The sequence below is a fragment of the Scophthalmus maximus genome, chromosome 17 (assembly GCF_022379125.1).
Source record: "Scophthalmus maximus strain ysfricsl-2021 chromosome 17, ASM2237912v1, whole genome shotgun sequence".
In the NCBI taxonomy this organism is placed as follows: Eukaryota; Metazoa; Chordata; class Actinopteri; order Pleuronectiformes; family Scophthalmidae; genus Scophthalmus; species Scophthalmus maximus.
In genome coordinates, this window is record NC_061531.1 from 5,362,501 (window position 1) to 5,379,167 (window position 16,667).

Genomic DNA, 16,667 nt, shown 5'->3' on the forward strand with positions numbered 1-16,667 from the left:
TAATGGTTACACATAGCTCTGAATACCAAAAGCCTTTTTGAACATGAGCTGTGCCGGGGGAAATTCAAGGCCAAGCACTGTGTTATTGTGTGCGCACAGCCAACCTCCATTGATTTCCTGCTGCTAGTTTTTTTTTTTATTCATTTAACTCTGTATTTCGCTTTACTACAAAGAAAACACACACACACACACACACACACACACACACACACACACACACACATACAGGCTTTGATCAAGATGATAGATATTAGCTGGATCAGGTTGTGTGTATTACAGTGAGATTAGTGCGGCTTGAGAGACAGCTTAAAGTCTATAGAACAATATCAGGATGTAATTGATCGAATTTAAAAAGTGTGAAATGCCACAATAGCAGTTAGTGGACACCCACATGTTAAATCCACCCCCATTGGCATGGGCGATCAATATCCACGAGGCCAGTGATCGATCTGATTATCTGATTGATCAGGGCATCCTGTGTGCTGTTAAAGTAATGAAAACAGATAGATGAGATGAGACAGTGCTGGCGCTGTTTTGTGACCCTGTTTTAATATTTGAGATGAGATCGATTGAAATTTGCATCTTTCATTGGATAGGAACAATCACCAGGAGGAGCTAACTGGGTAGAAAAAGCCGAGTGTAAATGGCTGCTGGCAGCCAATCAACAATCAGCTGTCTCCTGATGGGCAGGAAGCTCGGGGATTTTCTTGTATCTGGTGACAGGAAAGACTTCACAGTGCAGAAAGGATGTAAACAGCATTTGGATTGGTGTTGAAATAAAGATCAAAGTTGTTCTTGGGTATTTTATGGTGGATAAGTGTTGCTGCATACATTTAATATTCATAATCAAGGAAACCATCCTGTTTGTGTGTAGTTGTTAATCGGACAGGGAAGTAAAACCGGTCTGAACAGGTCCTATAGCTTTATTATTACATCTATCTTGTAATCTATCAGCAGATGCAGATGCGGTTAAGAAGTGTCAAAACAGGATGCTTTACAAAAGTGAAATGACTTGAGGTTCATCTAAAAGGTACAATAGGTTATCTGGGGGCTATACAATGGAGATTGCCACTGCAGGATAAAAACAAATATTGCAGCTTACAACTCTGCAATATTACCAGAATGGAAACGGACCGTGTGAAGTTAGGAACCATTTTAAACGTGCATGGAAAAATTGCCAGGACAGTTGTTTTTGATTTCAGTAGTCAACTATGCACTATGCAGCCAATGAGCTTTTATGGCTATTATTATATTACGGCAGAAAACAATTCAATTCAGAAGTTGTTTAGACTGTTTTTGACGGCCAGTGAAGGGGTTTGTGTGTGTGTGTGTGTGTGTGTGTGTGTGTTGAAGTGGTGCGTCCCGCTCACATGTGAACCCATGTGACCGCGGCTGAAAGGAGCTAGAGCGGACACCAACCGCTCTCTTCATCCCACAATGAAAGGGGACATGGTGCTGTTTGCACTTTGTTTGTTCTCGCCTCTCCGTTGCCACTTGTTTTTCATTTGCATGTCTTTATGCCCCTCACGTCGCCCGTGGAGAACAAAAGCAGGGATTGTGCTGTGCATGTTTTAAAAAGCCCTTTGAACAAAGTGCCCCTGCTGCAGAGTATTCTAGCAACGATAAGTGCAAATATAAAAAAGGCTTGCTAAATTCCCTGCCTAATGGTGTGTGAAACTGGGACAATAATGTCATGAGCTGTATGAAGGTGTGTGGAGTCCACCGGCACACATGAAGTGACTCACTGTGCTTTTGCCTCCTATTAAGTGCCCCAGACACAATTAACTCAGGCCATGGAAAATGGTCTTGCACCACGTTCCCTTTCTGGGATCACCACAGTCCATTTTTCTTCACACTTCTCATCTTTCCCCTGTCTTTTCTCCTGTGTTTGTTGATGCCACTCTTTAATCTTGTTCCACCCTCTCTCTCCGCTCTGTCTCTTATCTTGGCCGAGAGGAAGGAGACAGGGATGGATGACTGAGGAAATTGAATCCTCTTTATCGCTGCTGTGCGCCCACAGTGAGCCGTGCTCTTGCACGTGTCTGCTTCTCCTGCAGCCCTAGACGCAGCTTTGCACGGACGCTGCACCTCCGCCGCGCCGCCGCCGCCGCGGTAAATTCGACACGGTCGTTGCAATGTTGTTGCATTACCAAAACAAATCTCTCTTTCTCTCTGTCTGCAGTTGTCGCACCAGCAACAGGAAAAGTCTGATCCTGACCACCACGTCTCCTACGCTGCCTCGCCCACACTCCCCCTTGCCCCTCCCCGGACACCTCGGTACGTACTGTACAGTCATCACACTTTGAATTTGCTGGCTTGATTCATACATCTACAAAAAAGCAATAAAACATATAATCTCTCTGTCCATTAATCACAACACCATGTGACCATCCACAGAACAGGACACATGACAATATTAGGCAAAACATTCATTAGTCTAAAAATCAATATCAGGCCTTTATGTTTTTTTGGGGAGAAAAATCGAAATTACTTTCACACCATTTCACCGTCTCTACCTAATAATTTTGAATAGTCACGTTGTCATATTGAGACCGGGACAAAAGAGGAAACCATGTTAAGCAGATTCAAACTGTGTTCGGTTTTCTTAAAGTCACAAAATGAAATGGCTTGATTTCTTTTCATCACTTATTCCTTTGCAACATTTCTGTGTCTCACTCTGGTTTTTTTTTTCTCCCCGTGCCACCAGGAAGCAGCCCCCTGGACAGCCCACGGAACTTTTCTCCCAGCAACCCGGCACACTTCTCGTTCGCCTCCTCCAGGAGGTGACTGCCTAATATCGCCGCATGTATTGAGTGCGATATTTACCCTCACCCGTGTTTGTGTCAGGGCTGGGAGAGGGACAGACAGTAGAGACGGGAGAGAGGTATGGATCTGTTGCTGTGTGCGAGGTCTCACACATCCTGGGCAGCGGGGATGGAGCCTCTCGCTGCACTCGCAGGTTCTCGCAGTGTGACAGGCTGACTCCGTCCCTCTGTTTATTCACGCTGCTCTCGTGAGGAGGCAGGACGGTTCGGTGTGTTTGTGTGTTTGTGTTTGTGTGGGTGGCCATTAACGTGTGCATCTGTTCATAATTACACTTGAGTTTATATCAGAAGGTTTATAGGTTGCTCAGTATATTACTGTTTATGTTATTTAGTCTCAGACAGTTATGATGGTTTGCAGAAGGTATCTTATTTCGGGGGGGGGGGGGGGTCCACTGACCTACACACAGCCCTGCTGGGCGAAACCCCATCCAACACCTTTGTTATGAACTGGAGCGCCATCTGTAAGCCAGGCCTTATCGTCCGAAATCGGAGGCTGATCTCACTCATGCTTCTGTGGCTGAACGGAAAGTGCATCCCTGCGGCCAGGTTCAGAGACCTTATGGAAAAACAGATTAAATCAATCACACATGGCTGTACATAAGCTGTAATATTACAAAATGTATATTACACAATAAGGATTCCGTGTCAAACCTTGACCATGAAAAGTGTAATAATCTTATTTTCTTCTGGGAAGTGACCGTAACAGGACAGTGAGGTCAAAATAACAAGACGGTGTGTAATACCTTATACAGATTGATTGCAAAAGTGTGAGCTAGCATTGTAGTTATTGAGGGCAAGACTTCTCTTTCATGTTTTCTATAGGCAGAGATGTATGTGAGGAGGGACAGTTAATAACCCCAGCCCCCTCCTCAGTCAGACACCGGGTAGGGAGTGGTAACTCTGGGAGCCTGCTGCTCGTGTAAATCCTCTGTTATCATTCATCAAATCCATCTGCCAGCCTGTCACCGTGTGATGCAGGCATATACTGTGGACGCACAGCTCCTCTGAGCCCGCCGCACTAAAGGAAAACTCCAGGGACAGACTAGGTGTGATATAAGTCACTGGTCGACTGAAAGCAATTTTTTAGTGCCGCTGAAATTGAGATGTTTCTGTGGAAACAGGTTTTCAGGGTTTTGTCTCACAGTCCTGTTTATTATCTCACAGGCAATAAAAAAAGCAATAGGCATTTCAAAGTTTCTTCTTCGGGATCTGGAATGTCGAGGACGCCTAATGCAATAGCTGATGCTGCATATTAACTCAGCAGTTTTATAATGACAGAATTTATCTACCACATTGGGCTTTTAAATGATGTGAAATTTGTGTTCTCTGCAGAACGGATGGACGACGATGGTCTTTGGCATCATTGCCCTCTTCTGGATATGGCACTAACACTCCCAGCTCTACGGTAAACAACTTCCTGGCACTCTAACACCCCCTACCCGTTGCTTATGACCTCCAACCAGGATCACTCATTTCCCGGGGGTAGTTTTGCTGAAGTTAACATTCACAAATCAAATTGCATGGAAACGTCAGAATATCCCTGCATGATTTGCTCGTGTGACATTAGACGGCCAATCCCCGGCATTATTAGATTTTGGCACCAGAAACTGAATACTTATTGACTTATTGACTTATTGACGAGGATGAGATTTGATCTGTAAGCACAGAAATTAGGTATCAAATGACAGGGCTTTTTTTTTTGGATTCTCGATAGGATCAGAGCAGTTTGGTCTGTGCCATAAAAGTATCAAAGTTTGGTACCCAGCCCTACTTTTATATAATAATTAGTGCAGTAAATAATCCATTAAAGAGAACTAATACGGAGCTTGACAAGCGGTGTTAATGTTGGAGACATAAATGATAATTGGATGTGATTTATATTGCGCTTTTCTAATTGCGTCGCCAGCTAAAAGGGATTTACAAATGTCTCTATATCACCCATTCACGCACATACGTTCATACACACATTCACACACTGATAGCGCCGCTTCAGGAGCAGTTGGGGGTTCAGCATCTTGCTCCAGGAACCTTCTGGTCCCTCGGCGGCTGCTCTTGCTCTCGGAACCATGTTGCCACTATTCCAACCCCCCTCTCAAGTCTGATTGTCTTCAGTTCGCCTGTCACCTGCAATTGATCAGTGATCGATACTCGGGTGGGCAGAGTTAGTGGAGGAGATCCAGGGTTCCGTTGATTTGATGAAGGAGGCGATGATGCGGCGACAGATTCACGGGTCCGACCCTGAGGCTAACCAGACGAGTTCATTAACATTTCAGCTCGACGAGGACCGACAGCTGTAGTTTTTCATGATACTGTTATAATTGAGCTTTCAGAGCATGAAGAGCTTCACCTATTCTCCTTCCAGGTAGAGACAGACAGGAGTTTTGGTTCATTAATTTTGCTTGCACTTTTTTTTCTTTATGTTCCATCCAACTCCTCCACCCACTCTAATATTTTTGCTTCCCTTCCTCATCTGCCAACTTGTCCCCCCCCCCCCGTCCTCCTAATCCTCTCCCCATCCCTGTCTGCTTCCTCTTCCTCATCCACCCTCTCTGCTCTTGGCCTCCCCTCCTCTTCATCATCCTATTGCTCTTCTATCACTCCAGTCGTCCAGCTCCTCACAGGAGCGGCTGCACCAGCTGCCCTTCCAGCCCACCATGGATGAGCTCCACTTCTTATCCAAGCACTTTGGCAGCACCGAGAGCATCACGGATGATGATGGGGGCCGCTCCTCTCCCCACATGCGGCTGCGCTCCCGCAGTCTCAGGTCAGCAGCAACAGCAGCGCACACGAGATTAAACACTGTCCTTTTTTTCTTCTTTTTTTAAAGGACACTATCGAAACAGATTTACAGGGGTGACCCCTGGTTGATGTTATTTCTGCTTTTATATAACCTCCTCGTGTATTTTCCTGTTTTAAAGCATCACTGTGAAACATTTTTTAACAGAGGAAATGACCTTCTTTGAGCAAATACAAAGAAAAATGTACCAACTACAATGGCACTCGGTAGAGTGCCTCCCTCTGCCAAGGCCCATCGTTCCCCTTATGAAACCACACTTACTGTAGATCCGCTAGATCAGGATTTTTTTATCTGGATCTGCACTGAATTCACTTCATTCACTCACAGAAATCAGTGCTCTTAATATGCCTGATTTCTTCCATCAAGATGCACGTATTATTCCCTGGGAAATCAGTGAAAGTGGCAAACAAGTGGCAAATAATTCCTGGATCCTCCACTTTGTCCAGATCTGCGACAAATTTCATGAAAATCTGTTTTGCATAAACCTGCTGTCGAAGAACCAACCAATCAAAATACAAGCGGACAGGGGTGAAAACATAACCTTCTTGGCAGAGCTAATAAGACCAGTAGCTTTAGATAGATATTGCTGTATTACTTTTCTCTAACAGCTACATTATGTTTTAACATTATCTGTTCAGGAAAAGTTGCATAGTCTCATTTGAAATAATGTATAACAAAAGGGTTTGTTAGTTTACCTAACTCAGTAATGTTCGTTACACAGCAACATTTCACGCGTGTCATTTCACGAATACTATTATCTCCCATCAGCTACAGTGGTCCAACCAGATTGAGACGATGAATGTATTGAACTGAGCAATGGCGCGTTTTACAGATTATGACTTTGTTTATTATTATTTCCATCTCTCAGGGGAGGAAGGTGTTATTTTTTCTTGTTTAACAATAAAACTGTTTTGACTGTTTTCCATCATTTTCTGTTTTTCCCTTTAGCCCGGGACGCTCCTCCTCCAGCTATGATAATGAGATCGTCATGATGAACCATGTGTACAAAGAGCGATTTCCAAAGGTAAGACACACACACACACACACACACACACACACACACACACACACACACACACACACACACACGCACACACACACACTGACACACAGTTGTCCGTGTGTTTTCATGGAATATGATGTTTATCACACAACACTAAGCAAATCCTTAAGCCTTCAAAGCATTAGAGCGATCATTCAATCCTCAATAACTTTGACTAAGCCCATAAATTCGGAACTCAAATATTAGAAAAAATTAAAAAAGGGACTTACTTTATGATTGAATGTGTTCATAGATGTCTTTGACATAATATCATACCTCCAAACACAGTTTTAAAAAAGGAGCTGCGGGGGCTGTCAAACCATAGCAAACAAGATTATGTGACGCTGCCAAGGCGCACTCGTTCGCTCTGTCAGTGAGAATATTGAGTTTATCCATTACGCTTTTCAAAAGCTGCCACAGCTGTACAGTTGAATAAAAAGACATTTCCTTCTTCCCCCTTAATTTTCTCCATGTCCCTCTCTCGGTGGGCTCAGGGTGGTATCAAAAGGAAATAGGCTGAAAGCTTCCTCAGCGATAAGAATCGAGCTTTAGGAAATTGCCCATTGTAGTTTGGAGTTCATCTGAGGCAAAAGCTCCTTTGGCTTGTTCTCACACAAGTCAAATGGAATGAAAAATGACATTGTATTGAGCCACACTGTCTGAGCCACGGATTAAATTGCTCCCTGAACTTTCTGCCACAAAAACCTCTGGCTCCTCTAAAGAAATTCCGCCTTTTTCTCAAAACCCAATCTCTGTCCTCTTCTTGACGTATTGGCCCTCTCCTCTCACGCCACCCACCCTTTGTCCTGCACCAGGCCACGGCGCAGATGGAGGAGAGGCTGGCGGAGTTCATCCAGGAGTTCTCCCCGGAAAACGTTCTCCCACTGGCTGACGGAGTGCTCAGCTTCATCCACCACCAGATTGCCGAGCTGTCCAGAGACTGCCTGACCAAGGCGCGCGAGGGCCTCATCACATCTGTCTACTTCTTTGAGCTGCAGCAGAATCTGGAGAAGCTTCTTCACAATGTGAGTTGGAAAGATACAAGGCCAACAAAAGAGCAGGGCTGCATACGAAACGTGCTCATCAAAAGTGTGAGGAAAACTGTACTAGTACTATGTTTTTAATTTTGTTACCATTTGGGCCATCAAATAATTACTGACCTAAACTTATATTTAGGCCCTTGCCTATCCCTCCCGAATCAATTCCTCACTTTTATGATTTTTAAAGCCACAGTTTCATTGGTGGTCTCCTTCCTGCATTAGTTGAGCGCTCCGCCAATCCCCGGGACGTCCGGCAGCTCTTAGTCTGTAGTGGGGGATTAGATCAGGGTCCCATGGGGACAAAGTTCTCTCTGATTTTCATCCATGGTGAAAGATGTAATGTCCTGTTGATTTCTCACACTTGACTGCAGTGTATAGACAAGAAGGGATTTAGACACACGGAAGCCATGTCTGGCCTCACGGAGCTTAACAAGCCCGTTCCCATGCACGCAGTCGACAAGTTCACAGGCAGGGAGGAAATTCATCGAGCTCTGTCAGGATGAATCAATCATGTCACCTTAATCTTAAATATTAAGACAAATATATTAATAAATGTATAAATCCACTAATGACGCACTTTTCTCTACTCCTTACCCCGACCAATCTCAAATGTTCCGGCTTTTGTGTAGTCACTGTCACATCTCCGCTCATCTAGTGCACAATCAAAGCTGCATATCATTTGTTTCTCATTTCATATTTCATTTGTAGCAGGATTCTAATTCAAATTTCATGTCTGTACGTTGCAGAGTTGTGATGCTGCACATCTGTCCACAAACACACATACATACCCCATGCTGAAGTACTCAAAACCACTTCTGTAGTAGTTCTCACTACAGTAGGTGTCTCCAGGACCATATTTTGACAAAATTACACACACACACACACACACACACACACACACACACACACACACACAAACACAAACACATGCGAATGCACACACATGGACTCACAAGGTAAAAACAATGCCAGCCGTCCCTCTGCAGCTTGTAATAATAACCAGACCCAATTTTCCCTTTTCTTCAGCAAACCAAGCCAGCGACCAGCAGGGTAGTTGAACTACAGTGATTCAAATTTAATTCATCAAGAACATCTTTAAGCAACTATGAAATGAGACACAACAGATATAGAATGCATCTCTCGAGTCGGGATGCTGTGATGCTGCTGATGGATCGATTCAGATCAAGTCGTCTGATTTCATCCAAACGCTCGATGCCTTTAGTGACAGATAAGATTGAAATGGCGGCGGCTAATTGAGATCGTGATTTGCAAGGGTAGATAACAGGCATCAGGGATTTTCATCACCAGCCCCATTTGGACGACTTGATTAGATAGCTATGATTATACTGCGGGTTGCCTGGGTCTGATTGTGTCTGCTGAGTTTTTCTCGTGATCAGATATTCTCCTATATCTTGCGGCTTTGAGCACTTGTTCTATCTGTGTCTCGCCGCGTGTCTTTTGTCTCTCTTTGGACTGACAGAATTTCTTGGTAAAACGAAATGCTAACTGGTTTCCATGTGTCTTTATTCTCTACCCTGCCTCTCTTTGTATGTTTCTCTCTGTCAGGCCTTCGAGCGTTCAGAGAGCACCGAGGTCGCCTTCGTCACAGAGCTGGTGAAGAAGCTTCTCATCATCATCTCGCGACCTGCCAGGCTTCTGGAGTGTCTGGTAGGAGAAACATGCACGTCTCACTATTTACTATCACTGACAGAATTGTACTGCAGCGTTCCTTCAAATAAAGATGAGCACAGATACTCATTTATTAGCCCATTACAAGCATTTGAGCTCTCTGGCGTATTACTCAGCAGGAGGAGAAAATCAAAACAAGCAAACACTGATGTCATAGAGCTGGTCCAGGTCTGTCTGGGTGGCGAAAGATATTTGCATTTAGATTAAAATTCGCCGTGCCACAGTATGACAAACACCAAGCAGCGGCCCCCTATAATGCTCGGCTGCCATCCAGTCTGATGCAGACAAACCGTGACCGTGGTGTCATTTAAAGTTGGAGGATGCCAATGTGTGCGTCTGCGTCTGTCTGTAACCCAGTGTGACCGCCTTTCATAACGGACTATCAATTTTGTGTCCCCCGAGATGAGTCATGCCACACTGGCGTGGCTTTTGATTATGAATGACGGCTGAGAGAGCGACGCGGAGAATTGATTCATCCAACCAATCCCACCCACATGTTCTGCGTGTCACTGCGTTTGGATCACAATGTGATCGTCAGTGGCCGGGGTTTGGCTCAGGAGTCTGGAGTTGCATTAGCGGCACAATGGACAAAAACACGCCACAGCGATACAGCACGTCGGGTTCAGCATCTGTCAAGGCCACGGAGTCTTTGGTGCAGCACCATGGTCCAGTGCAGTGACGTAGTGGAACGGAATGTGCGGGCACGGTATATTTACGATAAGGGGAAGGATTTAAATCAGATCCTTCTGGTTTGATTGGATTCATTTATGTGGGAGTAGTTGAGCAAATACAGCGCTTTGCTGAGCTGAGGAGGACTGTTCACCTTTGTCTACTCCACCGACACCCATGTTGAATCAGGGCGAGGATAATTATAATTTTATCAGTATAAATTAGACCTCTACCGCATTCTTTGGAAATCAAAAAACAACCTTTCCCTATGGAATCACTCTGCTTACTACCATCACTGCAAACCTATAAGCTTAGTCTGAGTTAGTCCCTTGACCCAAAACACTGACATGAATAATGCATGTTTAGTTAAAGATGAGACATCCAAAAACATAGGAAGAGAAAGGAGAGAAAATATGTATATATTTTATTTCAATGTATTAAATTTCACTGTGGCTTGAAGAGTAAGGAGAGAAGGGAATACGAGTAAAAGAAGTTATTATTGTGCCCTGTGGGGAAAACACAAATTGGACACAGAATATAAAGTGCTTTAAATGGAGAATCGGTCATGAATCAGACCCGTGACTTTTGTCTGTGACTTTAGCTCGGTCTCATCTCAGGCTGCACAGCACAGACCGCAGTGATGGTGTCTTCGAGAAACTAATCCTGGAGACGCTCCAGAGGCAGTGAATCGTGAAGCGGCTCCCATTGAGTGGCTTTCAAATCAATGTTGACGCTATGCCTCAAACAGAAATTCAATCAACCCGCAGAAACTTCAGCTAATGCCATTAATGCAATGTTAATGGAGGAGCTCCGAAAACTTTCGACGCGACGACGTTATTGGTTCAATTCATAATGTCCCGGTCTCCAGGAGTTTAACCCTGAGGAGTTTTACCATCTACTGGAGGCAGCGGAGGACCACGCCAAGGAGGGTCATCTGATGAAAACGGACATTCCCCGTTACATCATCAGCCAGCTGGGAATGACCAGGGACCCTATTGAAGGTGAGGAGAGGCAGAGGCTCAGATTTAATGAATAAAAGGAATGAACCGCCTGCTGTGCGCATATTAAACTGCCACGTGTTTGTCATCAGAGATGGTAAACCTCGATAGTTACGACAGCGAGGGACCACTGACACCTGAAACAGATGACTCAACAGAGGTGAGACACAAATGGTTCCTGAGTCTGGTCATTTCTTCAATGCTCCTCTTCCACATTCATCCGTCAATTCCCTACCTTTTACAGAGTCCCGGTAATAGGCCTGGCCTGCCAAGGTGCTTGTTGCTCTCACCGAAATATGTCTGCTTCATCTGCTAATGACTTGGCATAAAACGCTTTTATCAATCTAATTAAGCTCATTTATGCTGAGATACAAAAAACAGGATAGCCCCTCTAACGTTAGGCTTGCCTCCAAGTGGCCGGAATTAAGCGAAGTAGACAAAACAATAATGATTTAGAACCAGGGGAGGGAAGTACAGACCAGAACTGAGGCAGCCTTGTCTTTATTTGTATAGATGATTTGAATGTGGATGTAGGAAAATCAAAGTGATTCTGTTGACACTTGTTTAGAGATGATATTATTAATTTGACAACTGTTTCATTTTTCACTGTGATCTTTGATCCGCAGGGGAAGATGAGAGCCGTGAAACCACCAGGAGAAGCAGACTTCCAGACCATCAAGCTGATCAGTAATGGAGCATACGGGTGGGTAGAGCATTAGGACGTCCTCTTCAGGATGTGATTTATATTTGTATCTTCAAAGTCAGGCACGGGCACAAAAGATTTTTCACAAGCAATGCACAGGCCGCGAAGTGAAAAAATAATCCGTGCATTCATGTGCCCCTTTGTCTGTCAGCGCCGTGTACCTGGTGCGTCACCTCGAGACACGGCAGCGGTTCGCCATGAAGAAGATCAACAAGCAAAACCTGATCCTGAGGAACCAGATCCAACAGGCCTTTGTGGAAAGAGACATCCTCACCTTTGCGGAGAACCCGTTTGTCGTCTCCATGTTCTGTTCATTTGAAACCCGTCGCCACCTCTGCATGGTCATGGAGTACGTGGAAGGTCAGTATGAGTCGGTATGAGCGGCCTCCTGATAAGGGAAAAAAGATATTTTGTTGGCTATTGCATCCATGACAGTCATTGCGTGAAAAGTTTTGTGACTTGTCATGAAGTTTCAACTGCAATTTGAGAAATTGGGAGCTGCATTGAACAGTAGACAGCCCACGTGTTCTAGGCAGCTTCTGAGTTTGCAGTGTGGTCGCAGTATGAATACTCAATACAGTAGATTTACGTTTTACACACAATAGTGTGTTGGTGATGGACACTACTCTCCCACAGTGCAATGCTCTCAGCTGGAAAAAGACAGGCAAGTTTCTCTTTCTCTCTTGGGAGTAATTGGCACTGTCCTTTTCAAAGTTGCAGAGTCACTGACTGACCTGATGTGGCAACTGTTTCCTGTCAGCATGGAATGATTATGTCGATTTTTTTGTAGACTAACTGCTAAAACCACATATACAAATTTTGTAGCACTACAATCTCATTGTAGTGCGCCCACCATAGATAACTGAGCGATCCATTCCATATGGTGTTCATTATTGTTGATAAGTTGGGAACATATACTGGATGCCCAGTGAAAGATAAAAGCATACTTATGTGCCAGATATCCTTGAATACAAAAAGTACAGTCATCGGAGTCCACAGAACTGCAGCGCTGACATCTGCTGTGCATGTTGCCTTTGTTCTAACGGAAACTAAAATGGTCTCGGACAAAAGGTGCCAGGAGACATCCATGGTAATTGCTGATGTCAGCAGCAAAACTAATCAAATAATGAATCCTGCTGTCAGGTGGAGACTGTGCCACTCTCCTGAAGAACATTGGAGCTCTGCCTGTGGAAATGGCACGCATGTACTTTGCAGAGACGGTCCTCGCACTGGAGTACTTACACAACTATGGCATTGTACACCGTGACCTCAAGCCTGACAAGTAAGATGGAAGTAATGCGGTTTTTCATCAAACCGTTGCAAAGAGATGATGCAAAACGCTGCAATACATCGCTTGCTTGTGGCCCTATTACATTGCATTGCTAATGCAAAATGGATGTATTTTATATGAAGCTTCTATCGCTCAAACTTCACTTAGCCGTTTCTTTTCCCAGCCTCCTGATCACCTCGATGGGACACATCAAGCTGACGGATTTTGGCCTGTCTAAGATGGGTCTGATGAGCCTGACCACAAACTTGTATGAAGGACACATAGAGAAGGATACCCGGGAGTTCCTGGATAAACAGGTATCACAAAGACGAAGCTGTACTCAAATCCTTAAATTTTAAGTATTTGGAAATAATTGAAATAACCCCATATACAGTAACTTATCACTATCTGTAAATTGTGTCTCATTGGCAGTATTACAGTGCAGAATCCACGATCCAAGAGAACGGTTTAAATATGAAACGTCTTTTGATGTCTTCATTTCTATGCAAAGTGATTCCCTGCCATTGTGTGCCAGGCATAACCGAGGCATGGAAAGGATGAGATCGTTAACAGTTGGCAGAACAATAGGCCAGTATCTTCACAGCTGTTATAAACATTTCTCTTTTAGGTTTGGCTTATTTTCCCAGGCCTTTCATTTCGGCGGACACGCTTTGAATCCAAGCCTCATTGTTTCTTGTTTTTGCATTATGGAGGCCAGAAATCTATTAGCATTCAGTGCATTCCCCATCTGCACATGAAAACGCTCACCGGGGCCTTTCATCTTGTCTTGGCATCACTGAAGTGATCTACTTGGCTAGGCAGAAATACACATGCTCCATATATATATGTATCCCTTTCACTCAGGATCAACTGTCTCCTACTCTATATGATACTATGTTTAATACTTTACTAGTTGGTTTAGAATTATCTTGAAAGATTTCATAAACAATAGACTTGGGAACAAAATGATCTGATGATAAATTAGATGTGACTCAAAATGTTATTAGTAGCAAACATGCACAAAGCCTCAATTCACAGGACTTGGGGTGATACAATCTCGCAAATGACTTCACAGCTCAACTGTTTCTTCTTTTAGGTGTGTGGAACTCCAGAGTACATTGCCCCGGAGGTTATTCTTCGTCAAGGTTACGGGAAGCCGGTGGACTGGTGGGCCATGGGCATCATCCTGTACGAGTTCCTGGTGGGCTGTGTGCCCTTCTTCGGAGACACTCCCGAGGAGCTGTTTGGACAGGTCATCACAGGTGAGCGACCAAAGTGTCCGAGGTGGATGGACAGGTTGAGGCGGAAACGTGGAACACAATACACACGATAAACACAAATTGTAATTTCTTTTACTTCTTGAGAAAAGTGTCCTCTTGTCCCCCCCCTCTGCTGTGTCTTGTAGATGACATAGTGTGGCCAGAAGGGGATGAGGCTCTCCCTCTTGATTCCCAGCACCTCATCTCCTCCCTCCTGCAGACAAATCCACTGGTTCGTCTGGGCACAGGTCAGTCACCTAGGGCAGTCGTTCTAACACTACATAGGCCCACAGCTCTGCCAGTTGAACTTGCATACTCAAGAGTACCCATTATGTTTTGAATTAGTATATTTAACTTAAACTGAATGCTATTTAACTATATGCAATTATGCAACTATGCAATTAACTTACTTTAAAAACAGATTCATACAGATTTTGTTTGGTCAAAATTGCAGTAGGCCTACAGGAAAATTGCAGAACCTGGTTGCAGGAGCTACCTATTTCAACTATTTAGCATGAGCCATTGCTTTTATCTAACTATGTAGCATTATCCATTTTTTTGTAGACAACTATTTACCATTATCTATTATTTTTTTTTGCCAAATTAAAGCTATTTAACATTACCCATTACTCTGTTTTAATTATTTAGAATTTTCTTTTACTCTAGCAACTATTTAGCATTATTCATTAGTTTTGGCTAATTATTCTGCATTTTCCATAATATTACTTTCACCTTACTATTTGACCTACTGTACTTATAGTTATCCATTACTTAGCTCACTATTTCAACTCTTAAGCCTTATATATCACTTTCAGTTTACACATACCCCCCTCATTGACCTAGAAGAGCTTGCTGTCATCTTGCATGTAAGGCTCACAGGTTCCGTTTATCCCCCAAAAAGTCAACTATTGTCAGGGTTAAAGTGCCTTTACTTGCTTTAGGTCTGCAGATATTACATTTCATTAAACATTCCTTTGTCCCTCTCCCTCCCTCCCACCTGCCCTCCAGGTGGTACTTTTGAAGTGAAGCAGCACTCATTCTTCACAGAGGTGAACTGGAACAGCCTGTTGAGACAGAAGGCAGAGTTCATCCCTCACCTGGAGTCGGAGGAGGACACCAGTTATTTTGACAGTAAGTCTAATTCTATGCATGCAAAGTGTTCAGGGTCTTCAGATTCTCCTGTTACCATGATAACCACTGTAAATACAGAAAGGCAGGCATTTGTGTAATGTGCATTTTTTTAAATTTGAATGTGATGATTCAGCATGAGCATAGGGGCTCTGTCTGAGTCGGCAGCGCTTTAGGACAAGCTCTCACTGAACAGTGACCGCCAGACTGAATATGGGCCAATGTCAGCAGCAAATAATGTGCATCAGAGTGGGGTCAGCAGAAAGGAGCACCGGGCGAAAGATAATGCCACTGGTCTCTGAATCTGTGCCCATTTTCAAGTTATCTCATTACCTCTCCCCACCAGCTCGCTCTGAGCGCTACCATCATGTGCAATCGTACGATGAGGACGATACCAACGATGACGAGCCTGTGGAGATCCACCGCTTCTCATCCTGCTCCCCCCGCTTTAGCAAGGTCAGACCTGACAGTTGCATCAAAACTGCCTCTCACTTCTCTCTGACAATGTTTGAAGCATTCAAGGTTGTGCGTCAGTCCACATGACGATACAAGCCGTGCACAGAAAGTTTGACTGACTCATTGTGTGGACCTGAAGGTGTACAGCAGTATGGAGCATCTGTCCCAGCTGGAGCACAAACCCCATGTCGTGACTCTGCGGGAGCACAAGGTCCCCAGGGAGGATCGACTGGCCAAAAGAGAAAGCCTGGGGAGCGTCACCCTCAGGGACAAGAGCTGGAGGACAGGATCGCCCGAGATGTGAGTGCAGCCAAAATAAACTATTTGAAAGTTTCTCCAGTGTTGAGGGGAAGTTCATTCAGGTCTCCACCTTTAGGCAGCGTTCTGAGCAAAGGGCTAACGTTGTTTTTTGCTATGTCTTGCTTTTCCAGGAAGCGCTTCTCCTGCTCTGAGTCTTCCTTCACTGAGAGTGACTCCAGCCCACCTTCCGGGACACGGAGACGTTTCTCTGCCCTCATGGAGACACACCGCTTCGCCTCCCCTCTCGAAATCGACTCTGAGCTGCTCGTATCCAGCAGGCAGCCTGCAGTGAAGGCGAGGGGAACTTCCCTGGAAGGAGCCATGGGTGCGGTCTCCTCTCAAGGCGATCTCAGAGCACACCTTAAAGACAGCAACGGGCTCACAGTTGGCGGTGAGAGGAGGGACGAAGCAGCGCAGCATCACAGAACAGTCTGATTTCTGTATTTGATCATAACAGATGTGAAGGTGTATTTGTTTGTGTCTCTTCTGCG

General features: G+C 44.5%; 1 protein-coding gene across 2 annotated transcripts in view; it reads left to right on the forward strand.

Moving 5' to 3' along the window:
• The window catches only part of LOC118288547 (microtubule-associated serine/threonine-protein kinase 1), a 38,515-nt gene that overhangs the window by 15,936 nt on the left and 5,912 nt on the right, over positions 1 to 16,667 (forward strand). For both annotated transcript variants that reach the window (XM_035614777.2, XM_035614778.2), the window contains exons 3-21: positions 2,183 to 2,277; positions 2,708 to 2,783; positions 4,158 to 4,230; positions 5,429 to 5,589; positions 6,571 to 6,646; positions 7,480 to 7,689; positions 9,271 to 9,372; positions 10,931 to 11,063; positions 11,153 to 11,220; positions 11,687 to 11,763; positions 11,915 to 12,123; positions 12,907 to 13,045; positions 13,218 to 13,350; positions 14,130 to 14,295; positions 14,439 to 14,540; positions 15,301 to 15,423; positions 15,767 to 15,876; positions 16,016 to 16,176; positions 16,308 to 16,567. In XM_035614777.2, the coding sequence (XP_035470670.2) occupies positions 2,183 to 2,277; positions 2,708 to 2,783; positions 4,158 to 4,230; positions 5,429 to 5,589; positions 6,571 to 6,646; positions 7,480 to 7,689; positions 9,271 to 9,372; positions 10,931 to 11,063; positions 11,153 to 11,220; positions 11,687 to 11,763; positions 11,915 to 12,123; positions 12,907 to 13,045; positions 13,218 to 13,350; positions 14,130 to 14,295; positions 14,439 to 14,540; positions 15,301 to 15,423; positions 15,767 to 15,876; positions 16,016 to 16,176; positions 16,308 to 16,567 (2,474 nt within the window). The remainder of the gene's footprint in view (positions 1 to 2,182; positions 2,278 to 2,707; positions 2,784 to 4,157; positions 4,231 to 5,428; positions 5,590 to 6,570; positions 6,647 to 7,479; positions 7,690 to 9,270; positions 9,373 to 10,930; positions 11,064 to 11,152; positions 11,221 to 11,686; positions 11,764 to 11,914; positions 12,124 to 12,906; positions 13,046 to 13,217; positions 13,351 to 14,129; positions 14,296 to 14,438; positions 14,541 to 15,300; positions 15,424 to 15,766; positions 15,877 to 16,015; positions 16,177 to 16,307; positions 16,568 to 16,667) is intronic.